This window comes from Hyperoodon ampullatus (assembly GCF_949752795.1).
Source record: "Hyperoodon ampullatus genome assembly, chromosome: 4".
Taxonomy (NCBI): Eukaryota; Metazoa; Chordata; class Mammalia; order Artiodactyla; family Ziphiidae; genus Hyperoodon; species Hyperoodon ampullatus.
This window is the reverse complement of record NC_136917.1, coordinates 57,820,519-57,846,789: the sequence shown is the minus strand read 5'-3', so window position 1 is coordinate 57,846,789 and position 26,271 is coordinate 57,820,519. Positions and strand designations below refer to the sequence as shown.

The window sequence follows — 26,271 nt, the reverse complement described above, 5'->3', positions numbered from 1 at the left end:
TTTAATATTTCTGTTTGTTGTGCAGAGAAGTTATTGTCTCATGTAAATTTATAACAGTAGAGATGTTATGAAATTATTTATTTTTTTAGCATGAAATTATTTATTTTTTAGCATTTTTTTTTTATTTTTTAGTATAAGAGAAATCATTCTAGCATGTCTAACTGAACCTAACAATTTTCACTTGCTGTTTAGTAAAGCTTAAGAGTGAATGTTGCTTAGCTCTCTTGTGAGAGAAAATCAGAAATAGAATACACTTATAAGTCAATGTTTCAGTCCCTTAAAGAAATTAATATAATTTACTCACATAATTTTTTGGTTTAAACAGACTGGTCTTACCCCCTTGATGGAAGCTGCTTCTGGAGGATATGCAGAGGTTGGAAGAGTTCTCCTAGATAAAGGAGCAGATGTCAATGCCCCCCCTGTGCCTTCCTCAAGAGATACTGCTTTAACAATAGCAGCGGACAAAGGTCACTACAAATTTTGTGAGCTCCTGATTAATAGGTTGGTAAATTTTATATTTATTTATAGAATTTCTATGATCCCTTTCACTTTTCAGAGCCTTTACAGTTAATAAAATTGTTTTACTTTATTGACATTTTAAAGAACAGATTATTTGTATGCTATTTTATAAAAGATGAAAGACAAATTAGAGAAAAATAGAAAAAGTCAGCCTCTTCTCATAGGAAATAAACTATATTAACATTATTTGATTTTTATAGGGGAGCCCATATTGATGTTCGTAACAAGAAGGGAAACACACCACTTTGGTTGGCATCCAATGGTGGTCATTTTGATGTGGTGCAATTGCTAGTGCAAGCAGGTGCTGATGTGGATGCAGCAGATAACCGGAAAATCACACCCCTTATGTCAGCATTTCGCAAGGTAACTTGATGTGGGGGAAAAAGGATAGAATTTGTTTAAAACTACTAAATTTTAAGTTGAAATCGTGAGAAAGATAAATTGGTCTTGAGGAATTGACTCTGTTTCTATATACAAACCTTTGCTGTCTTTCCACTTTCTTTGTGGCCAAATCTAAGAGCTATATGGTAGTTCTCTATAAACAACTTGGTTGTTAAATCACTTGGTGTCTTGACTAGTTTTGTTATGTTTTTGTACATAAAACGTGAGATTTAAGGACAGATATTATATGTAGATGAATGTTTTCTCTACCTAAAGAACAAAAACAAGTGGACTCTCATAAAAATTTATTATACCTCCTGTATATATTAAGCCTTACTTATCTGCTCTATTTTACAAAGCTTTCCCATTGCAATTGTGATAAAATGTAAACTACTTAATGTGGCTTACAAAGCCCTGCATGATATGGCTCATGCCAGCCTCAGACCAATCATTTCTACTCCCCTTCCCCTTTGGTCACTATACTTCAGCCACTGGCCTAGAATGCACTAAATTTTTAAATTCCTGAGGGCCTTTGCTCACTGGTTTTCTTTTCCTGAAATGTTCTTTCCCTTACTCTTCACCTGGCTCACTTCTCTTCATCCTTTAATATCTACTCATCCTTAAATATCACTTCTCAGAAAGTTCTTTTCTAACTCCCAATCTGAAAAGATTCTCTTGTTCTCTTTTATAGTTCACTGTTATTTTCCTTATCTCATTTTGTAATTACACATTCAAACATGTATTACTTTTTTAATGCCCATCTCCCCAGTTAGACTACAAGATCTATGAAGGCTAAGATTCATGACTTGTCTTTTTCACCAGTGTTTATACCCAGTTGTTCAGCTCAGTTCCTGACACATACTAGATGGTCAGTAAATAGCTATTGAATGAGAGTAGTGTAAGTTATGAGTCTTTAAAAAAATCTTAAATATTTCCCTTTTTTTTCAATTTTTTTCTTTCCTTTTAATTGAGGTATAATTTATATATAGTAAAAACACAAATCTAAGGTACATGAATTTTGATAAATTCATACACCTATGTAACCCACACTCCATAAAGATATAAAATACTTCCATAATCCTAGGAAGTTTCATCATGCCCATTCTCAGTTAATTCCCTGCCCCAGAGGCAGCCACTTTTCTGATTTTTGTCACCATCAGACTAATTCTCTTTTTTTTTTTTTTTTTTTTTTTTTTTTGCTGCACCGTGCGGCGTGTGAGATCTTAATTCCCCAACCAGGGATTGAACCCGTGCCCCTTGCAGTGGAAGTGTGGAGTCTTAACCACTGGACTGCCAGGGAAGTCCCCCCATCAGACTAATTCTTTTTTTTTGCGTTACGCGGGCCTCTCACTGTTGTGGCCTCTCCCGTTGCGGAGCACAGGCTCCGGATGCACAGGATCAGTGGCCATGGCTCACGGGCCCAGCCGCTCCACGGCATGTGGGATCTTCCCGGACCGGGGCACGAACCCGTGTCCCCTGCATCGGCAGGCGGACTCTCAACCACTGCGCCACCAGGGAAGCCCCAGACTAATTCTTGAAGATTAAACGCACTTTAGTAGGAGGGTAAACAATGCAAGTTTGGTTATGTTAAAATAGATGTACTTATAATTGATTACAGATCATCCAGCCCCTGATAATGGCATTTAGAAAGTGTTTTACCTAGATTCAAGTCATAGAACTCAAGATAAATATGACAACCTACCTCGTTCAGTTTTGTAAGATAGAGCCAAAATAATGCTTTGAAATCTAGAGCATCCGCTTTGTTTTCGGACTAATTTCCCCTTTATTTTGAGATTCATTTCACATCACCAATTTTTATTTTACTAATTGATTTATTCTAGGAGATATATATTTTTTAAAGTTTGTCTATTTTCAATGGGACGTGGGAAGATTAAATTCAGGAGAAATGTCGTTTGGTCCACCATATATTTCCCAGCATGTTGTACTTATCGTTTTCTGTTTATAAACTCAACACTGTTTTTATTTTCATAATTTCAATTTTAAGTTTAGTAAACTCTCAAGTGTTACTGTACCTTTTACCCTTAAGTTTTTAAGCATATGGGCCAATTTTCAAAGTATTCTTTTGTGTATTTTTTGTTATACTTCTTACAGGGTCATGTAAAAGTTGTTCAGTATTTGGTGAAAGAGGTCAATCAGTTCCCTTCTGATATAGAATGCATGAGATACATAGCAACAATCACAGATAAGGTAGGTTTAATATGCTGTTGAAGCACATTTTTGTTCTTTGTTGAATTATATGCCAGAGTATATGTTAGCAGCCTGTTCTTTTCATCCTCTATGAGACTGATCATCTGATTTTTCTATGCTTTAGTTTCCCCATTTGCAAATGAAGAATGGGTATATTTTTTATAAATTATTTTGAAATTTCCTTCCTATTATGGACCATAATTACAGTGACTGCAGCTAAAGTTTATTACTAGACTATTAGCCTGATTAGAAAATTTTCTAAGAACACAAACTTTTTAGAAAATGGTACCTTATTTTGATTTTTCAATCAAAGACTAGACTCAAAGGATAGCTTAATTTGGTTTAGTGAATATTCAGTAATTTGAGGCTTTAAGCCCTGAACTTTGGTATACTTATCAGCTCAAGTTTTATTGGCCTGTTTATGTGTTCCTATATTTATATAATTCCATTTTCCACTATAGGAACTGTTGAAAAAATGTCACCAGTGTGTTGAGACAATTGTGAAGGCTAAAGACCAGCAGGCTGCAGAAGCAAATAAGAATGCAAGTATTCTTTTAAAGGAACTTGATCTGGAAAAGGTGAGTGGGAAAAATAATTTTCCTTATTAGAAATGGTTGAAAATCTAGCAGAATAAATTTGCCACTGATATGACCATAATCTTAACAAAATCTCTTTTTAAAAAATGATTAATAGATTATCAAACTACCATCAATTTTTTGGTTCTGACGTATACATAAAAAATATTTTTAACCATGTAAGTGAGGAATTAGTTTCTGAGCAGATCACAGTTTTCCAAATGACATTACTGCCTAAGTGGTTTTAATATTAGTCTGGGAAGAAATTTTTTTAAACATTGGAAATCTTTTGTTTATTATAAGATCCGGGCTATAAGTGGTTTATTAGATCCTTAATTAAAGAGTAAGTGTCTGAGTTTCCTAGGATGTGTGGTAGTATAATGGAAAAAGTTAAAAAAAAAAAAAAAAGTCGCTTTTCTGAGGCTCAGTGTGCTTACCTGGAAAAGGAGGGTGTTGTTATGAACCCAGAAGTTATATTAAAAGAATAAATAGCATAATCAAGTAGAGTTATTATAGGAATGCAGGAGATACCTTAATATTAAGATATTTTGTTGATGATAAAAGGAAGGAAAAAGATCATTTTGAGAGATGCTAAAATTTTGACATCAATTTTTAGTTTATTAAAAAAAAATCAAAACTTGTAAGTTAAAAACAGAAGAAAAAATTGCTTACAAATCAATGAGAAAGGGATTTCCCTGGTGGTCCAGAGGTTAAGACTTTGCCTCTAATCCCACATGCCTCGTGGCCAAAAAACCAAAATATAAAACAGAAACAATATTGTACAAATTCAATAAAGACTTTAAAAATGGTCACATAAAAAAAAAAAAAAAAATGAGAAAAAGGTAACTTGCCCAGAATGAAAAATGATCACACAAATGGGCAATTCACAGAAGAAATATAAATGTTCAATAAATAGATGGAGAACGCTCAACTTCATGAATAAACAAAGAAATGCAGTGAAAGAGTGATTTAAATTTCTTTTACCAGATTAGGAAAATTTAAAGGTTTGATAATAGATATTGATGGCTAGGGTATGGGGAAATTAGCATTCTAGTATGATTTTTGATGTATGGTATAAATTAGTATAACTATTAATGGAGATGATTTGACAAATGCATTAAATTAAAAAGGGTGCATACTTTTACTCCAGTCACTCCTCCTCTAGAAACTTAGCCTAAGGTAAATACTTTAACAAATGCTCAAAGATGTGAATATACAAAAGGACATTCACGGTTAAATTGCTTATAACAGGGGGAAGGGTATAAACCTTAAAGTTTTATCATTAGGAAATTAAATAAATTTTAATACCTTCATGATAAACTTGATTACAGTTAAAATCAGAAGGGGGAAACTAATATTAATTTTAAAATGAAGTTTGAAGTTTGATGACTACTAAGGGTCCCTCCTGTGTTCTATAATTTTTATTTTTATGTAACTACCCAGGGATATGGTCAGCAATTCCTTAAACAGCCATTTTGCTCTTATGCCAACCGAGGGATGAAACTGCATATTCAGTTAACAATTATTTTTTCTCTTAATGCTCAGCCCCTTTCTCATTTACATAGGGGGTTGACAGACTTTTTATTTTTATTTTTTTTGCGGTACGGGGGCCTCTCACTGTTGTGGCCACTCCCGTTGCGGAGCACAGGCTCCGGACGCACAGGCTCAGCGGCCATGGCTCACGGGCCCAGCCGCTTCGCAGCATGTGGGATCTTCCTGGACCGGGGCACAAACCTGTGTCCCCTGCATCGGCAGGCAGACTCTCAACCACTGCGCCACCAGGGAAACCCAACTTTTTATTTTTTTATTCTTTATTTTTTTAATTTTAATTTTTTTGATTTCGCCTCGTGGTTGTGGGATCTTAGTTCCCCAACCAGGGACTGAACCCAGGCCCTTGTCAGTGAGAGCACAGAGTCCTAACCACTGGACCACCAGGGAATTCCCAACAGACTTTTTCTATAAAATGCTGAAGAGTAAATACTTTAGGCTTTGTAGGTCCATACAATCTCTGTCATAACTCCTTGACTCTGCTGTTGTAGCACGAAAGCACCCATAGACAGTGCCTAAATGAATGTGTTCCAATAGAACTTTATTTATGGACATCAAAATTTTAATTTCATAATATTTTCACATGTCACAAAATATTCTTCTTTTTATTTTTTCAACCATTTAAAATGTAAAAGTCTTAACATTCAGGCCATAGTTTGCCGATGCCTGATTAGATAAATAAAAATGTCAGAGTAACTTATGACTCAGAATGGTAAATTATAGTTTTGAGGAAAATGCTTTACTTAATTACCAGGACAACTGGACTTCATTGACAGATTCTTATGGTGAGCCTTTTTTAGATAATTTCCATACAAATATGAGTAATTTGATGTGTTTTCTGTTTGTTTTGAATTTTCATTATGATGTGAAGCGACCATTACCATGTTCCCCTGTCTAAAAAAAATATATTTTCTAGTACTAACCAAAGCAAAACTATAAAGTAAAGCAAAAATAATTTCTATAATGGCCTCCTGTGGATATTTTCATAGTGAAATTTGTTAATACCTTATAAAAGCATAATAGCTGCATTTTATTTTATTTTTTTAGCATCTTTATTGGAGTATAATTGCTTTACAGTGGTGTGTTAGTTTCTGCTGTTTAACAAAGTGATACATACATATATCCCCATATCTCCTCCCTCTTGCTTCTCCCTCCCACCCTCCCTATCCCACCCATCTAGGTGGACACAAAGCACCGAGCTGATCTCCCTGTGCTATGTGGCTGCTTCCCACTAGCTATCTATTTTACATTTGGTAGTGTATATATGTCCGTGCCACTCTCTCACTTTGTCCCGGTTTACCCTTCCCCCTCCCCCGTCCTCATGTCCATTCTCTACGTCTGAGTCTTTATTCCTGTCCTGCCCCTAGGTTCTTCAGAACCTTTTTTTTTTTTTTAGATTCCATATATATGTGTTAGCATACGGTATTTGTTTTTCTCTTTCTGACTTCCTTCACTCCGTATTACAGTCTCTAGGTCCATCCACCTCACTACAAGTAACTCAATTTCATTTCTTTTTATGACTGAGTAATATTCCATTGTGTATATGTGCCACATCTTCTTTATCCATTCATCTGTCAGTGGACACTTAGGTTGCTTCCATGTCCTGGCTATTGTAAATAGAGCTGCACTGAACATTGTGGTACATGACCCTTTTTGAATTATGGTTTTCTCAGGGTATATGCCCCGTAGTGAGATTGCTGGGTCGTATGGTAGTTCTATTTTTAGTTTTTTAAGGAACCTCCATACTGTTCTCTGTAGTGGCTGTATCAATTTACATTTCCACCAACAGTACAAGAGGGTTCCCTTTTCTCCACACCCTTTCCAGCAATAGCTGCATTTTAGTCAAACAAATGCCACATAAATCTATGGATTTGCCTATTCTGGACATTTCATATAAATGGAATCAGACAGTATTTGGTCCTCTGTGACTGGCTTCTTGCAATTCATAATGTTTTCACGGTTCATCCATGTTGTAGCATGTATCAGTACTTCATTTTTTTTTTTTACTGCTGCATAATATCCCATTATATAGATATACCACATTTTGTTTACCACTTATTAGTTGATGGACATTTAGGTTGTTTCCATTTCATAGTATACCCGTTTTTTGTTTGTTTTGTTTTAACTTGGAACGCTTCATGAATTTGTGTTTCATTCTTGTGCAGGAGCCCTGCTAATCTTCTCTGTGTTATTTCAATTTTTTTAGTATATATGGTGCTGAAGTAAGCATGGTGTACAAGTTTTTGTATGAATATGTTTTCATTGGGTATATATCTAGGAATGGAATTGCTAGATCATATGGCAGTTCTGTGTTTAACCATTTGAGAAACTTCTAGATTGTTTTCCAAGGTAGTGGCACCATTTTATGATCCTACCAGCAGTATATGAAGGCTTCGATTTCTTCACATCCTCACCATGATTTGTTTTTATCTGTCTTTTTGATTATAGCCATTCTAGTGACAGTGAAGTGGGTATCTCATTGTGATTTGATTTGCTTTTCCCTGATGGCTTGTGATATTGAGCATCTGTCTCTTCATGTGTTTATTGGCCATTTGTATATGTTGTTTGGAGAAACATCTATTCAGATCCTTTGCCCATTTTTTAATTGAGTTATTTGTCTTTTCATTATTGAGTTAACGAGTTCTTTATAAATTCTTGATAAAAGGCCCTTACCAGATTAGCAAAAATTTTTCACCATTTTATGGGTTGTCTTTTCACTTTATTGATGGTCCCTTTGAAGCACAAAAACTTTTAATTTTGATTATGTCCAGCTTATCTATTTCTTCTTTTGTTGCTTTTATAAATGTGTGTTAAGACTGACATCTATGGGAAACCCCATGTATCATAAACAAAAATATCATTTCATTATGTATTTTAAATTACTGCCTTATTGATAAAATGAGATACCTACTTTATTTGCAGTCAAGAGAGGAGAGCAGAAAGCAGGCTCTTGCAGCTAAAAGAGAGAAAAGAAAAGAAAAGAGAAAAAAGAAAAAAGAGGAGCAGAAAAGGAAGCAGGAAGAAGATGAGGAAAACAAACCTAAGGAAAATTCAGAACTACCAGAGGATGAAGATGAAGAGGAGAATGATGAAGATGGTGAGAAATGAACCATCTGAATTAGTGATAAAATTCTTCTGTGTTTATCAACATCATTTTGAGTGCTTTTTGCTCTCAAAACTCTCAAAACTAATTCTAGTTAAATATTCAGTTACTTTAATCTGAAATAGACAGTTGACTTCCATAGTAAATACTTCTAAATATTTTACATTGTAAAGTGACACAGAGAAACAGAAGGGGGAAGGCAAGCACATAATTTGAAGACATTCAGTTGTAATTTAAGTTCCCCTGTAAAAACATTATGTATGTCCTAAAAGTGATACAGTAAGAGGTTTGCCAGCTTTTCTTCAGGTTCTTCTCTACCCTCTCCTTCCCCAGTTGGAAACTGGGAAGAGGTCCAGTTCCTCAATAAATTTTTAACTAAGGTTCAGTCTTGAAGCTATATAGGGTTGGGGTCCATTACTCTCAAAGAGTTGTTTATTGTACAGTCTGGCAGTGGTTGTAGTAGGCAAATAATTTTGCTCTATTTGACTTCTAATTCTAAAATGCTATTTGAAAATTTTCTTAAATTCAAACTATATTGTAACTTTTGGTTAGTTTATGAGACTAGCATTTCAGATCTTAAGAATGTTAATGTTTTATACCAAGTTAGATATCAAAATATGATATAGCATATTTATTCTCACAACAGTAAAGATTTCTTTATTTACTAGTGAATACTGGTAAAAGGAAAATATGACCTAAGGGTCTGAATTATTATGAATTATTAGGTATATTCTGTCACAATTTGTTTTGAGATCTGTGGCTCTCAGTGTGATTTTTATCCTTTTTCATAATTTCAGTGGAGCAAGAAGTTCCCATAGAACCTCCTAGTGCGACCACCACCACCACAATCGGAATCTCTGCAACATCTGCAACATTCACAAATGTGTTTGGGAAAAAAAGGGCCAATGTTGTGACAACTCCCAGCACCAATCGGAAAAATAAGAAGAACAAAACAAAAGAGACCCCTCCCACTGCACATTTAATATTACCAGAACAACATATATCCTTAGCACAGCAAAAGGCAGATAAGAATAAAATAAATGGAGAACCCAGAGGTGGCGGTGCAGGTGGGAATAGTGATTCAGATAACTTGGACAGCACAGATTGCAACAGTGAGAGTAGTAGTGGTGGTAAAAGCCAAGAGTTAAATTTCACTATGGATGTGAATTCCTCTAGTGATAGGAGATACCCCTCACTGCTACTCCATTCCCAAGAAGAAAAGACAAGTACTGCTGCTTCCAAAACTCAGACACGGTAAAATTTTCTGACTTGTTAACTCTGCACCTACCTTTCCTTTTTCATGCCTGGCACAAGAACTTGAAGTAACATATGTTGTGTTGAACAATTGAAGTCTACCACATTACCTGTCTTCAGCATTTAAAACTGAAATTCACCAGTGTCCTCCTTATCATGTGCTAGTTATGCAATGAGATTGTTAGAACTTTTGACATTCAACTTTGAAGCTGAAAATATTAGCATTCCTTGATTTTAACTATGTCATTTTTATTGATTATATATAGTCCTTTTGGCTTCTGAATCCATTTTAATACTAAAATAAATAATGGACTCTTTGCCCTATTTCTATTTTTCTGAATTGTTAATAATTTTATGTGCCAAATTTTTTTTAACAAGGTTTTTGGGGTTTTTATATAAATTTATTTATTTAATTTTGGCTGCGTTGGGTCTTGCTTGCTGCACGCGGGCTTTTTCTAGTTGTGGCGAGCGGGGGCTACTCTTTGTTGTGGTGCACGGGCTTCAGGGCACAGGCTCTAGACATGTGGGCTCAGTACTTGTGGCTCGCGGGCTCTAGAGCGCAGGCTCAGTAGTTGTGGTGAGCAGGCTTAGTTGCTCCGCGGCATGTGGGATCTTCCCGGCCCAGGGCTCGAACCCGTGTCCCTGCATTGGCAGGCGGATTCTTAACCACTGCGCCACCAGGGAAGCCCTGGTGTGCCGAGTTTTAATTCAGATACTTCAGCAAATCTCTTGAGTTTCTATCTTAAAATTTATCATTTATTGGCCTTGATATTTCTCTTTTCAGACTTGAAGGTGAAGTGAATCCTAATTCCTTATCAACAACCTACAAGTCAGTGTCATTGCCATTAAGCTCTTCAAACATAAAGCTGAATCTGACTAGCCCTAAAAGGGGGCAAAAAAGAGAGGAAGGGTGGAAAGAAGTTGTTCGAAGGTAAGTAGTATTAGTCTTGTCTTTTTAACTTTTCTTCTCTTGTGAGATGGTTATCCAGTTAATTAATGAATAATTTGAATGTGGTTATTATATTCAATTGCAGTGCCATACTACATCCAGAGTAGGCTAAAGCAAAATTAGAAACAGTATGTAAATTTTGTATGCATATTTTATATGATACAAGAAATGTTGGCTTTAGAATAACAAAAAATATTTTATTAAAACATAAGACATACAGTTTACAGACAAACCATATAAAAAGTCACAGGCTTCTTAAGGGGAAGATTCAATTGACAGCAAAGTCACAATGCTATTTGTGAAGGCTATGATGTTTGTTTAATGGTCCCATTTTGATTCAGACAAGTTTGTCCATCTACAGCATTTAAATAAAGTTAGACTTTGCTAGAGAATCTATATCTGCTTTTAACCAATGCAATTAGATCACCATAAAAGGGGAGGGGGAAGAGCCCATAAAATTAAAACTACCTTCTCCCTCAAAAAAAAAAAAAAAATAAAGACAAATACCAACGCCCCTGTAGCTAACTTTGACAACTCCCTTCATTCACACTGCTTTATACTTAAACCATGATGGGGGAAATGAATAAAAGCAGAGAGGAGCCATTGCTTTTAAATGTTTCACACAATCCAGAAGGTATTTCTAGCCTCTGCTCATGCTTTACAACAGGGAATCAGGATAAGACATAGGTTTGCTAATGTGCACTTAATCACCAAAGGACTAAGATGTCTGAGTTTTTATTCTGTAATTTTTCTAAGACTTTGTGTCCATTAAAAGCAAACAAAAAAGGAAGAAGTCTTGGCAGAACAGAAGTGATGCACACTTAATGATCAGATTGATTTAAGTATTATTCATGGCCTAGTCTATGCTCTAGCTTTCAAAATAGCTAAATATATTCTTCCCTATTTGTCTACATTAGGATATTAAATTTTGATCATGAAATGTATTTTAGAGTCTACAATTGGGTATTCTTCTGGAAGGTATAGTCCAAAGTTTGAGGGTCCCTTCCTCAAGGAGGGAATCCTGGCAGCCAGCAGTGACCACATGAAAATAATGGGTGTTGCTCTCATTTGGTTCTGCCGGCAAACACTGGGTTTCCTTGATAATCCTGCAGGACACCCAGGCCATCTTGTCAGATCCCAAAATCAGCCTCTGGTGTTTTCTCACACAAATGGAAGTCCCAGGCTCCACTTGTGGATTGCTTTTTATGTACAAATCTGAGGCTTTATTTTTTATTGCTAAGTAAAATTGTTGACACTGATAAGCTGCCTTTATTCATTTTCAGTATGGAGTTTAACAATGTGGTATGCATTATTTTAATTTTGAAAGTATCAATATATGATCATTGCAGTTTAGTTAACATGTGATAGTTTATGCAGATTTGAATGCTGAGATCATGAGTGACTTAAATATAATTTTTTTAAATGGCAGTGTGTTTTTTACCTTTACTAAATTAAATTCAATATAATAAGAGGTCAATTTCTAAAATAAAAACTTCTAATAATTTCCTCTTTAAGGTTTGAGAAATACTATTCTACAAATGTTCATGAACATACTTACTGAGACATCTTTTTTTTTTAAATTTATTTATTTATTTTTGGCTGCGTTGGGTCTTTGTTGCTGTGCATGGGCTCTCTCTAGTTGCGGCGAGCAGGGGCCACTTCTCCCTGCGGTGCACGGGCTTCTCACTGCGGTGGCTTCTTGTGTTGCCGAGCACGGGCTCTAGGCGCGTGGGCATCAGTAGTTGTGGCACGCGGGCTTAGTTGCTTCGTGGCATGTGGGATCCTCCCAGGCCAGGGATTGAACCCATATCCCCTGCATTGGCAGGCGGATTCCCAACCACTGCACCACCAGGAAGGCCCGAGACATCTTTTTTAATAGACATTTTGATTTCATAAGCTTATGTGTGGTCTTCATTTTGTAGGTCAAAGAAATTGTCTGTTCCAGCCTCAGTGGTTTCCAGGATAATGGGAAGAGGAGGATGCAACATCACTGCAATACAAGATGTTACTGGTGCCCATATTGATGTGGATAAACAAAAAGATAAGAATGGCGAGAGAATGATCACAATAAGGTAATTGTGAGATATATATATATTGTTCTATGAGGAAATTAAATTTTATTAGAAGTACATTTTTGTTAGGTATGGTACAATCAAGGATTCTGTTTCATGGTAAAGATTACCTAGTTTTGTATATTTTTGATCTTGTTGTTTTTTGTTTGTTTTCTCCCCAGGGGTGGTACAGAATCAACAAGATATGCAGTTCAGCTTATCAATGCACTTATTCAAGATCCTGCTAAGGAACTGGAAGACTTGATTCCTAAAAACCATATCAGAACACCTGCCAGCACCAAAGCCATCCACGCAAACTTCTCATCTGGAGTAGGCACCACAGCAGCTTCCAGTAAAAATGCATTTCCCTTGGGTGCTCCAAGTCTTGTAACTTCACAGGCAACAACATTATCTACGTTCCAGCCCACTAATAAACTTAATAAGAACGTTCCAGCAAATGTACGTTCTTCTTTCCCAGTTTCTCTACCCTTAGCTTATCCTCACCCTCATTTTGCCCTGCTGGCTGCTCAAACTATGCAACAGATTCGGCATCCTCGTTTACCCATGGCCCAGTTTGGAGGAACATTTTCACCTTCTCCTAACACTTGGGGACCATTCCCAGTGAGACCTGTGAATCCTGGCAACACAAATAGCTCTCCAAAGCATAATAATACAGGCCGTCTACCTAACCAGAACGGGACTGTTTTACCCTCAGAGTCTGCTGGACTAGCTACTGCCAGTTGTCCTATCACTGTCTCTTCTGTAGTTGCTGCCAGTCAGCAACTGTGTGTGACTAATACCCGGACTCCTTCATCAGTCAGAAAGCAGTTGTTTGCCTGTGTGCCTAAGACAAGTCCTCCAGCAGCAGTGATTTCCTCTGTGACAAGCACTTGTAGTTCCCTGCCTTCTGTCTCCTCTGCACCTATCACTAGTGGGCAAGTTCCCACCACATTTCTGCCTGCAAGTACTCCTCAAGCACAGCTTTCTTCACAAAAGACGGAGTCTTTCTCTGCCATGCCAGCCCCCAAAGAGAAAGTGTCCACACAGGACCAGTCCATGGCAAACCTGTGTACCCCCTCTTCAACTGCCAACAGCTGCAGTAGCTCTGCCAGCAACACCCCAGGAGCTCCAGAAACTCACCCATCTGGTAGTCCCACTCCTCCCTCCAATAACACACAGGAGGAAACACAGCCATCCAGTGTGTCTGATTTAAGTCCTATGTCAATGCCTTTTGCATCTAATTCAGAACCTGCTCCATTGACTTTGGCATCACCTAGATTGGTTGCTGCTGATAATCAGGATACCAGTAATTTACCTCAGTTAGCTGTACCAGCACCTCGAGTTTCTCATCGAATGCAACCCAGAAGTTCTTTTTACTCGGTGGTACCAAATGCAACTATACACCAGGATCCCCAGTCTATTTTTGTGACAAATCCAGTTCCTTTAACACCACCTCAAGGCCCACCAGCTGCAGTGCAGCTTTCTTCAGCCATGAACATTATGAATGGTTCTCAGATGCACATTAACCCAGCAAATAAATCTTTGCCACCTACGTTTGGCCCAGCCACGCTTTTCAATCACTTCAGTAGTCTTTTTGACAGCAGTCAGGTGCCAGCTAACCAGGGTTGGGGAGATGGTCCACTGTCCTCACGAGTTACTGCAGATGCCTCTTTCACTGTTCAGTCAGCGTTCCTGGGTAACTCTGTACTTGGACACTTGGAAAACGTGCACCCTGACAACTCCAAGGCACCTGGCTTCAGATCACCTTCCCAGCGAGTTTCTACTAGTCCAGTTGGTAAGTTATTATAACTATCATTACCTCACAGTTCGGGGCTTTTTTTTTTTTGCGGTACACGGGCCTCTCGCTGTTGTGGCCTCTCCCGTTGTGGAGCACAGGCTCCGGACGCACAGGCTCAGTGGCCATGGCTCACGGGCCTAGCTGCTCCACGGCATGTGGGATCTTCCTGGACCGGGGCACAAACCCATGTCCCCTGCATCAGCAGGCGGACTCTCAACCACTGCACCACCAGGGAAGCCCAGTTCGGGGCTTTAACAGCATAATCTAACCTTCCAAAATAATAAAGCATTTATTTTGTACATAATATTGCATGATCTTTTAAAGAAATGAAGGTGTGTCATAAATAGTAAAGACCCCTTAATGACTGTTGATTGAGTGGCCAAAATGTAGTTGTAGGTAAGTCACTCACATATGAGCTGCTTTATATTCTCTTTTATGATCTCTCTGCACCTCATTTCAAGGAAGTTACACCTTGTGTCAGTCCATTTTCTTAGAATTGGTATAAGATGATATTAATAAAAAAGGACTCATAGGATGCTTCAAGCATTCCAGATTTACAGACATTTTTTAAATCATAGTGATTGCCTGCATTTCTGAGATTAAAAAGGTTGGGTTATGAAGGTGTTTAGGTTACAGTCCATAATCTACATTCTTTGTTTTTAGTCTTGGGTGCTCAGAATGAATATTAAATGATGTCATAACTCTATATTATTTACATTAGATGGAGCTGTTTGAAGAGATCCAGTCATGTATAGGCTCGTATTTAACAAAAAAAAAATTTTTTTTTGAATCAGCTGTTTGTTCCTTGAAATTAGAAATTAGCTGCTGAGGCAGTATAAGAAAGATTTAGAAAGATAAGAGGCTAGTGGTGGCTTGGAGATATTTGGGAAACCAGAATCTATTTTCCAGAGTCTAAGGGCCAAATTTTAGTCCAATCTCTTTGCTTTATTCTGAAAAACAAATTAGAAATTGTGGCTGACCTAGAATGGGGGTAAGAAGAACTAGTGCCACTTAGCATTCTTCTTCCAGTTGGAAAACTGTCCCATAGCCCATCTTTCCTTTTTGCTAATTATAAACTGATCTAAGTTGTTTAAAATTTGTGAGTTTATGGATATGGCATAGCCTTAGCTTTTCTATCAGATATGTTTCCATTTACTTATCTTTTCAGGAAAACATAGCTGTTACATCATCTTTTGAATAGAAATAAAGCTTGCATAAGACAGTCTGTGGTCCAAAATATTCTCTTGGATTTTTTTTCTTCTTTTCTATAAATAGGTATCTATTTTAACTTTTCTTTTTGGCAGACTAATAAAAAGGTTTTCAAAGGCCCCAGAATGAAAGAAGAGCTCATTGCCAGTGCTCAGACTGTGGTAAAAATTAATTTTTTAATTAATCCTTGACTTGATTGGCACTAATATGTGAATTTAGAGTGCCTTAGCTAGAGTTGGACTTCAGATCTCTCATATTCCAGTGTTTGAGCTCTTTGCACTCCACATTCTATATCCCAGAAGATGTGCAGATTATGAATGGCTGGAGAAAAGAAAGTCAAGGAAATCATCCATCCAGTTTGGCAGCAAACAAGGTTTGGGAACCTTAATTATTCAGATCTATAACATCAAAATTATTTATTACTAGTTAAAAAATAATTTTTTAAAAAAGGAAGCATTAATTCTTGACCTTCCTTCCGGGGTCCAGGATTGATTAAGCTTGGCTTCATTTCTTAACTGCCTGGGTGGTTTCTTTTGTTGATACTCTTCTTTCATGGATATAGTTTAGTTTTCCTAGTTTGCAGGTAAGAAATAGTGATGCTTAAAAAGACGGGAAAGTATGTGGAGAAACTGGAACCTTCAAACACTGCTGGTAGAAACTTAAAATGGTACATCATTTGGAAAAACAGTTCAACAGTTCCTCAAAAAGTTAAAAAGAGTTACCATATGATCCAGTAATTCTGCTCCTAGGTATACCCAAGAGAAAACGTATGTCTACACAAAAACTGGTACATAAATGTTCATAGCAACACCATTCCTAAGAGCCAAAAAGTGGAAACAATCCAATGTCCATCAACTGATGAATGGAAAAACAAAATGTGGTATATCTGTATAAGATATTATTCTTAGTGTAATGTATATTCTATATTATGAGATACAATGAAAGAAATGAAGTACTCATTTGTGCTACAACATGGGTAAACTGAAAACATTTTGCTGAGTGAAAGAAGCCAGTCACAAAAGACCACATATTATATAATTCTTTTTATATAAAATTTCCAGAATAGGCAAATCTAGAGAGACAGAAAATATATTAGTGGTTGCTTAGAGGTTCAGATATGGGGTAAAGGAGAATGGAGAGTGACAGATAATGCATACAGAGTTTCTTTTAGTGTAGACAAAAATGTTCTAAAATTGATTGTGGTGATGGTTGTTCAACCCTGTGAATATACTAAAAGCCTTTGAATTATATACTTTATAGATGAATAAGACCTGCTTGAAAAGTTCTGAATTTTTTATGTTGATATTAACTACTTTTTTCTGAAATGAGCACCTATAATCCTTTTCCAGATCCTTGACCTCTTTCCCTAAAATGTTCTCCAGAGAAAGCAATGGAATTTGAGAATACTGCTAAATTCAGACTCATGCAAACTACATAGTAACTTTAATGTAGTTTGCAGCTGTTGATTTTTTTTTAATCAGATGGAATACTGAAATTATCTTTAGTTTAATAGTATGCTTTCCTTCCTTGTTAGGAAGCAAACATTGGTAGGTTTTGTTACTCATCTTGCACAGGAAATGACTATAGTTATATAGATGAACAACTATATTTCTAAGTGATGGGTAACACAACATGCTGTTATTTCATGTCCCCTCCAATGAAAGCTTTGAGATTTATCTAGAACATAATCCAGGTGACTGCCATTCCTAAACATTGGGCTCACATTGCTATATCTAGTCCTGCTTGGTGATATTCTTCTGGACTGTAAGAAAAAAATGGTTTGGGGACATACAGTATGATATAAATGGATTTTTGTTGCTGTGATCCACAAAATAAACTGCGTTCTTTCTTCTTTTTTAAAGAGGAATTAAGTAAACTTTGGACTTTCATTTTTAAAGCCTTGGCTAATTTGATGTCTTGGACCTGTTTTTATTTCAGGGTTACCGTCCATTGACCCATCAGGCAGCTCCCAATCTTCCTCTTCTGCTCCTCTGACAAGTTTTTCCGGCATACCAGGAACTCGGGTTTTCCTGCAAGGGCCAGCTCCCGTTGGGACTCCCAGTTTCAACAGACAACATTTTTCTCCCCACCCTTGGACAAGCGCCTCAAACTCATGTAGGAATCCTGGAGGAACTCTTCCCAAAGAGTCTTGAATAAGTTATTAAACTATTTGTTTCAGGGAATGCTATATTGTAACTTTAGTAATCTAAATTGCATGCAAATACCCAAGGTTTGTATTGCAGTCATGTCAAAAATTATCAGTCATTTATAGGATAGAAAACTTGAGAAGGGTCAGGCTATTCTTCCAAGCCAGATTTGAGATTACACTGAGACTTGGATCAAGAAAAGAGGCACTACAAGTAGTTTTATAAGACCCTTTGGGGACAGTATTGTGAAATAATTTCTTAGGTCTGAAAAGAAGTTGAATTTAAGTATCTCGTCAGTTTGGTATGATTCCTCAATTATTTTTACATTTGAGGAAACTGTATGATTGCCATTTATAAGTGAAAATATTCGTCTGTTCTGACTTATTTCAATATTTAGAACAGATGAAGTTCTAAAAGGATTTGAACAGGATTTGATTTTTTTTTAATGAGCATCATGAGAAAGTCAGTGAGTATTGGCCCTTTGACAAGGAAAACTACCCATATTACCTGAGAGTCCCATTAAGAAACAAAGCTGTGAATTGAATCCTACAATGCTTCACTAACATTTAACCTTCCTTCCTTATGGGGAAAAATAAGGGGCTGTAGAAAGAGAAAAAAGAAAACAGCTAATAATTATAGAGGACCAGCAGCTATTTTCCAGACAATATGATAGTTACTGTGCAAACATTGTCACATTTAAGTTAATTTAAAATGTGACAATATATGTTTTGAGAAGATTTACAGTAAGGGGAATTCCCTGCTGGTCCAGTGGTTAGGACTCTGCGCTTTCACTGCTGAGGGCCCGCGTTCAAACCCTGGTGGAGAAACTAAGATTCCGCAAGCCAGCAGAACTATAATAAGAATAAATATGGCCTTCTTCCTTTCTAGCCTTGTTCAGTTCGATTTGAAAAATTCTTTAGACTAGTCTATACTTACTATATTTTTAGACTATTTGTTTATACTTACTACAGGCAGAAGTAGTATAGGATAATATTTATAGAACTTATATATTTTCTTTTTGTTTTAATTTACTTATATATTTGGTTGTACCAGGTCTTAGTTGCAGGAGGCAGGCTCCTTAGTTGTGGCATGCAAACTCAGTTATGGCATGCATGTGGGATCTAGTTCCCTGAGCAGGAATCGAACCTGGGCCCCCTGCATTGGGAGCGTGGAGTTGTAACCACTGCTCCACCAGGGAAGTTCCTGAATATTTTCATTTGAATGATCTTGTAAAATGAAAATTTTTTTCCAGAACCTATGTTGTGGAACAGATCTTTCCAACAAGGTTTCTCATATTCTTATAATTAGTTTTTATATGTAATAAAACAATAGAGAAATATTTTGCCACCAGGTGACTCTCCTATTCCATCTGTTTCTTCGGGATCATCTTCACCTCTTTCAGCCACTTCTGCCCCACCAACATTGGGCCAACCGAAAGGAGGCAGTGCCAGTCAGGATCGAAAGATACCTCCCCCCATTGGAACAGAGAGACTAGCCCGGATTCGGCAAGGAGGGTCTGTTGCACAAGCCCCTGTGGGGACCAGTTTTGTTGCTCCTGTTGGACACAGTGGAATCTGGTCATTTGGCGTCAATGCCATGTCAGGTACAGTTACAGCGTCCTCTGTCTGGAGGGATATCTCGAGTAAGTTGTGGGATTTTGCCATTTAAACTTAGTTCCTTACCTAAGTAAATAAGCTTATTAGTTCCTGCACTTAACCAGTAAGGCTGTTTAAAACTTTGAGGAGTTCAGTCCAGTCTCAAAGTCTGGAATGTTAGTTCAGATTATACATAATAATAGATGTAATATGTATGATAGTAATATATATAAAATAATAAATACAGACTTGATTAGAAATAAAAGATTCAAAGCATACTTCCTTTCCTTCTTAAGCTTTTCATTATAGAATAGGACAATCATTTGATTTCTTTCAGAGAGCACTTAATCTTTTGAAGGACAAGGTAGAGTGTTTGGGGTATTCAGAGGACTCCACCCAGTTTTCCAGGAACTTGTATTTTGGTTTGCAGAGATTTTCATGAATGTGTCCTGAGCTTCTCAAAGGAATGCTTTTGATTAAATTTAGTGTGAAAAAATCCAGTGATAATGTTTTGTTATTTTATTCCAAATAAATATCTAACCTTGATCTCAATTCTTCTTTCTAGAAGGCTTATCAGGTTGGTCACAGTCTGTGATAGGGAACCATCCAATGCATCAACAATTATCAGACCCAAGCACATTCTCTCAGCATCAACCAATGGAGAGAGATGATTCTGGAATGGTAGCCCCCTCTAACATTTTTCATCAGCCTATGGTAAGCAGTTTTGTGGGTTTTTCTAAAGTGAGCTGACAAACATCATGGTAACTTGTTTAACACATTGCCAGCTAATGTAGTCACATGTTAAGGAGTAATTTGTACTGAAATAATTCTCCCTTTTGGTATAACTAGTTTGTTTCTATGACTTTGTCAGATCTTTTATCCAGTTTCAAAAGTAGATTATGTTGTTTACATTAGTTTGTCCTCAAACTATCCTGAAGAAGCCCCCGTCTTCCCTCCAAAACCTGAGAGATTTGGGTTTTGCTGCTTTGCATTTGGCTGCCACAGCTTAGAGAGGGGCCTCTTCCTCTCTGAAAAGCTGGCTGTGAGTTCCCCATTGCCCTCTTGTCTCCTCTGAGAGCTTCCAGGCTGCCATAAAGCCAGATTGTGGCTGCAAGCAATCATGTAGGATTCCCCTTTTCTTGGCAGAAGCTTATTAGTAAATCCTAAATATGGGAAAGTTGAGGGTATTGTATGTGTTCATCAAGTATTGGAAATTTCCTGATGACTTGATATTGGCTTTAGTTGTTTTGTTTTGTTTTTTTCTATTCTCATTGAAAAATGTTGCTGATGCAAATAACCACTTTTGGTTTCCCAAGACTGTACAGTGGTGCTATACTTACAGGATACTCTGGAGTTCTTTGAATGAAGGGAAATAAGAATCTATGCTGGTATTGTGGAATCATCATTTACAATCACTTCATGATTACACCTTTCTGCTGTTTTAGGGTCTACCAATTTCCATGTATGGAGGTACCATAATACCCTCCCATCCTCAGCTTGCTGATGTTCCAGGAGGCCCTCTGTTTAATGGACTTCACAACCCAGATCCTGCTTGGAACCCTATGATAAAAGTTATTCAAAATTCAACTGAATGCACTGATGCCCAGCAGGTAAAATGGACTTAATGCTCTTTTATTTTTCAGATTTATGATGTCATTCTTTTAATTCTTTGGGTAGTGCAAGTTCTGAATATCAAAAGTCATGACATCTGACTACCTTGAACTGAATTAAGTTTTTCAATATCAAGATGATGCTACTTAACATTTTATCTCATGTATGTGTATTCTTCCTAGGCAGAAACAGTGAATTACCATTGCATTTATATATTCATTTTGTAAATGTCTAAAGATTCCTAATTAGAAATTCCAATTTTTCCTCCCCCTTTTCAGATTTGGCCTGGCACGTGGGCACCTCATATTGGAAACATGCATCTCAAATATGTCAACTAAGTTAGAAGGTCTTACTCTTTAGCCTTGTTTGAGAAACTTTTGACCTTGGAAGAACCCTGGGGATTTTTTTTAATGTGCCTAAGAAATATTCTCTGAGGCTTTAGCAATGGAAATTTGATTGCCCATTGTATATGAACAAAGTGATTTCCTATCCATCTGATTATGTTCTCTGGTTAGTTTAGCCATTTTGAAATTAGTGCTTTGGGCTAAACATACTGAATGCGACTTGTATGCAGAAGAGAATTAGATGATTACATGTTTCAACCTTTTAGGGTGGTAAATACATGTACAATTGTTTACATACTTAAAATGAAAAGGTTGAGTAAATTTCTTGTCATATAGTGGCTCTACTTAATGTGGCCTGTATTAATGTGAAATATTTACCAGAATATTCAATAAAAAGATGAACAGTGTTTAGAAGTGGGGTGTGATCCTTTCAGTGGTCATGCAGGTACTACCCAATCCACAATCATACTGAACCAGGTTGTTAATACTATATTTGTGATAGGCTTCTCACATTTTACACTTTAGAGTCCATTCTTAGACTGCCTTGAAAAAACTTTTAAGACTAGTTGTATACTTATTCTGTGTTAAACATTCCTTGTTCTTTTGTTCTCTTCCGTATCATTTTAAAAGTGAGAATGTTTCAAGCCCCTGCAATGTGTCTTATCTGACTTTAGCAGATAAGCCATTAAAAGGTTTAGCTCTTTGTGGATCATGAGTATGTCAATAAGAACAACAGGATTTCAGTCAGGTGACACTGAAAAAACTTAGGGACACCCAAATCATCCTTCAGATTCCTTTTGTGCTTCCTGACTTTTTTATCTAAAGATTATATTGGTTATAGGTGTTTAAGTTTTATTTGGGTTGGGACATAGGAGGGGGTGGGGGTGACTCTTTTAATTCTGTTGTATTGTTGAATCAGCTGAATAATGTTTATAAATATGTGACTAATTCTGGGCTTAGTTCCATGAAGAGCCAATATGGTCAACAAGCTAAACTCATGAACACTGGAATGGATTGCTTTGGCCAAACTATAGGCTATGCCAAGAATCTGATGCAATAGAGCAGAAAAAACTAGCCCAATGAAAAGAACAGTCATCAACCTGACTGTTCATGTTTTAATATGGTTGAATTACCTGGTCTTAGATAAAAGCGATCTAAAAAAGAAAACAAGAAAATGTTTGAGGTGATAGAGGAGCCAAAACACACATTAAGGCAAAGAAGGATGCACAGAAAAATAATAACTAGGGGCAGAACCCATACCAGAAGCACTTTTCTACTCTCCTACCAACAGAAGTTCTTAATCTTCTCTCCCTTGCTCCTAGAGCTGCCACTGAATGAGACACACCATGTTTGTTCTGTGTTAGACATACCTGGTTGTTCTGTCTTCCATATCATTTTACATATGAGAGTGCTTCTGCAAGTTCATTTCTTATTTTCTATTTTGAATGGATTTGGAAATTATCACTGGTATTGAAGCTACTGCCTTTGTAATGCTTAATAACCACATCAAGTAGTCTCAAGAGACCCCTTTGAGGGGGACAAAGGACCCCTGGGATCACCTACATATCTTGCTGTTTCCACTTACCACTAATAACCAAAAAAATCACCTAATATTAGTGAAATGAATGAAACTACGCTTGATGAAACATATACTAGAGAGAGATAATATTAAGTAAATTATTCAGTGGGACAAAAAGTGAGTTTTGTTCTATCTTAACTATTTAAAGTACACTTGAATTATTGGAAGAGCTCTTCCAATATCTTCTACACCTTGAGGACAACAGAATGAGAAATTTTATCTCAGATCAGGAACTAGAACCCATAAGAAGAGGACACAATTATGAGAAACCCCTAGAAGGATTAGGAAAAAACAGGAGCTGTGCAGTTTGTATCAGTTATTTAGGATACCCTACTTCCTGCCCTCTTACCACCACTGCCTTCTTTTCTTTCTATTTGAATCCCAGTAACCTACTCCCCACTCCATTTTGCCTGCTAATCTCTTCCTCTGTCTTGCCTCTTCCTGGCATTACTTTACTGCTATTTTACCAACCTGAACCTTGGATTAAACCTAGCTCAGGTAAGAACTTAATTACTTTCAGAATATACAAGGGATTTGTGGGGAGGCAGAATGGGTAGAGTGGAACAAGAGTCAGAAACCTAAATTCTGTTTTCATTTCTGCCACTTTAAGCCGTATGACCTTAGGCAAATCATTTCTCACCTCTGGGCTTCACATTCATCATCTGTAAATGAAACAATGTAAATGAACTCAAAAGGGTCTCCTAGTTCTAAGAGATTCTCTTGTCTTGTGAATGAGAATGTATGGTATGGGACTACTAGAAACCAATACATTGCTGAGATTTGAGGGCCCCTACCATTTGTTCTTACGTGGAATCAAAAGTCTGCTGTTGTGAGAGCCATTATTGATTTGGGGAATTTAGTGGAGGCAGAAGAAAACCTTGCATACCCATAGTGAGCCCTCAAGTCATTAAGAAACATCCTGCTGAAAAAAAAAAAAGGAAAAGAAAAGAAAAGAAACATCCTGCTGAGGCATAGATCAAGCCCTATGAGAATAACAGCTCATTCAAGGAATAAAACTGTATCATCAAGGTTTCTGGACCCACTTATTTCAAGTAGTGTTCAATGTAATAAAATACCACCACCAATAAAATTCTTGATGTTTTTAAGACCCTTTAAACCTATTGTGGCTACAGTGTGCTGACTTGCCCTTTTATAGGCCAGTCTGCTTCCTTCAGTCCCTGCTCTCAAAGGGGAAATCTCATCACCTCAGCTAACGAGACTGAAGAAGAGAGTTGGACAGCCAATGGTGGCCTCTCCTAACCAGAGGTAAGAAATCTCAGGACTTGGAACTGTAGTTTCCATCTTACAGATTCTGGTCAAGTTCTCTTTCCAACGTCAAAGTTAGTACAGGAGGGTACCATCCTTAGTTTGAGGTAGCTTTTAGAAGGGGAAAGGCTGGTCCTATTAGAGTTTCAAGCCAAATAGAGGAGTACAAGTAGTATACATGGTTCTGTCCCACTGTTTAAGACCTTTGTACCACATTGTAAACCCAGGAAGAGGCAAACAAACTGTAGGAAAACAGCTTCTGAACATCTTGTTCTCTAACTAGCCCTAGAGCTCTTCTACTAAGAAGTGTGGATGGTTGTGACGTCTTCCCAGTGGACCCTGTCCTGGGGTGAGGGACTCTGATAATGCCGCATTTTCTATTCCTCAAAGATTTGTCACCGTTTGTCAATGTTATTTGACAGGTTACTTTACCTTCACTCTCTCCTGTAGGAAATGGGTGAGAGAAACTTGAGTGTGTTAAGACCACCTCCAAAAAAGGGCAGGAGCTTGGGCTTGAAGACCTAATTTGGAAAACAAGATCGTGAATCTAATGATCAGATTGCAAACCTATTTTGTGATTACTTTTCACCTCTTCCTGTTTTATCTTAATGGTACTGACGTGAGTTCAAAGTAATTTGCCTGGTGGCAGAGACCTGGTATTCCCCTACAGGTTTAATCTGGGGTTGGGACCTGAGCATAAGTTTTTGGTTTTTTTTTTCTTTTTTGGAAGCTTCTATACGCTAATGGGCAATCAGTGTTGAAAAACCTCTGATTTAAATTCTTGGTCCTTCATCCTGGTTGAATGGATGATGAATCTGGTTTTCTCTCTAAAACCAACTACCTATTCTCTAGTTCCCCAGCCCTTATAGCACAGTGTCTCAAGAAAAGTAAGCTTCTAGTAGTACTCTTATAGTAGTAAGACTGCTATAAGTCTGTGACTGCTGCTGTTGTTTTATAATAGAGATTAATAGAAGGATCACTTCCACACTGATCCTTCTTGAAAACCTTTGACACTTCTAGTTCTCCTACTCTCACTGGTCTTTCTCAGTCTCCTTTGGTGAAATCCTCTTCTTCCACTACCCCTTAAATAAATGTTGATATGCTCAGGTCTCTTCTTTTGGTGTATCTTCTCCCCAGGTAATCTCATCCCACACTCTTGGATTTTACTCCACGCAAATCTGAATCACTTGCCCAGAGTTCTCCCTCTGTAGCTTCAGACCTGTATATCTGGCTTCTTACTGTGCTGCTCCATCTGAACATTCCACACACATTATATATTCCCCAATATAAGATATGCCCCTCCCCTTGTTTTCCCTATTATATTAGGTGGTACTACTAGCTACCAAGACTCTCAAGTCAGAAGATTGGGAATTATCCTAGCTTATCTCCTCTCCCACCCCACCCTTAAATCAGTCACCTTACCCTTCCTCCTCTGTGTATCTGGATCCCCTCCACTTCTCTCCATCCTCGCAGCAACTGCCTTTTTGCCTACCCTATTTCACTAGGCTGGAGTCTTCACCTCCAGTCTCACTGTCCTCCACCCCATCTCCCACTCCCCTCACTAGACTACTTACCTTGCTTAAAAGTTGAGTTGTCATAGATGGTTCCTCCACAATCTGATCCCAAGCCTTACTCTCCAGCACTTCATTGCTAAGACACTTTATTTAGGCATACACCACTTTGTAAGAGGCTCAAAAACCTTTTTGGAACAATAAAATATACATATCCTTGCTACCTGAAGTGTGATTCTGAGGACATGCAGACCTAAGGGTCTGCATCACCTGGGAATTTATTAAAAACCCAGAATTTCAAGTCCCACCTACTGTATCAGAATCCTCATTTTAACAAAATCTCCAGGTGCTTTATGTGCACATTAAAGTTTGAGAAGCAATGACTTGTATAATAGTCTTTTTTAAAATGAGTCAAGAAATCAGAGCTGAGGGGAAATCTGATGAAGCCAGTGCTGAAGTAATACTGATAAATCCATGAAGTCAGGTGGTCTACAATTAATTGGTGGGGTGGCATTGCTGAGGGTATAGTGATTCTGAGGAAGCCAAACAGCAGACAACTGGGTCAAGTCGAGATTTTTTGTATATACAGGTACTAGACTTAGTACTTACTCTCCCACCACCTC

General features: G+C 37.4%; 1 protein-coding gene across 2 annotated transcripts in view; it reads left to right on the top strand.

Annotated features, from left to right (window-relative positions):
• The window catches only part of LOC307051501 (ankyrin repeat and KH domain-containing protein 1), a gene marked incomplete at its 5' end in the record, with an annotated part of 116,432 nt that extends 94,754 nt beyond the window's left edge, over positions 1 to 21,678 (top strand). The window contains 14 exons of one of the 2 annotated variants that reach the window (XM_079701874.1): positions 326 to 501; positions 720 to 882; positions 3,013 to 3,108; positions 3,570 to 3,686; positions 8,154 to 8,328; positions 9,132 to 9,588; positions 10,373 to 10,519; positions 12,460 to 12,609; positions 12,771 to 14,383; positions 17,534 to 17,710; positions 19,145 to 19,345; positions 19,903 to 20,078; positions 20,783 to 20,947; positions 21,227 to 21,678. In XM_079701874.1, the coding sequence (XP_079558000.1) occupies positions 326 to 501; positions 720 to 882; positions 3,013 to 3,108; positions 3,570 to 3,686; positions 8,154 to 8,328; positions 9,132 to 9,588; positions 10,373 to 10,519; positions 12,460 to 12,609; positions 12,771 to 14,383; positions 17,534 to 17,710; positions 19,145 to 19,345; positions 19,903 to 20,078; positions 20,783 to 20,947; positions 21,227 to 21,286 (3,873 nt within the window). In that variant the 3' untranslated portion in view covers positions 21,287 to 21,678. Of the gene's footprint in view, positions 1 to 325; positions 502 to 719; positions 883 to 3,012; positions 3,109 to 3,569; positions 3,687 to 8,153; positions 8,329 to 9,131; positions 9,589 to 10,372; positions 10,520 to 12,459; positions 12,610 to 12,770; positions 14,384 to 17,533; positions 17,711 to 19,093; positions 19,346 to 19,902; positions 20,079 to 20,782; positions 20,948 to 21,226 lie in introns of both variants that reach the window. The other variant, XM_079701873.1, reaches the window with a different exon arrangement.
• Between the last annotated feature and the right edge of the window lie 4,593 nt (positions 21,679 to 26,271).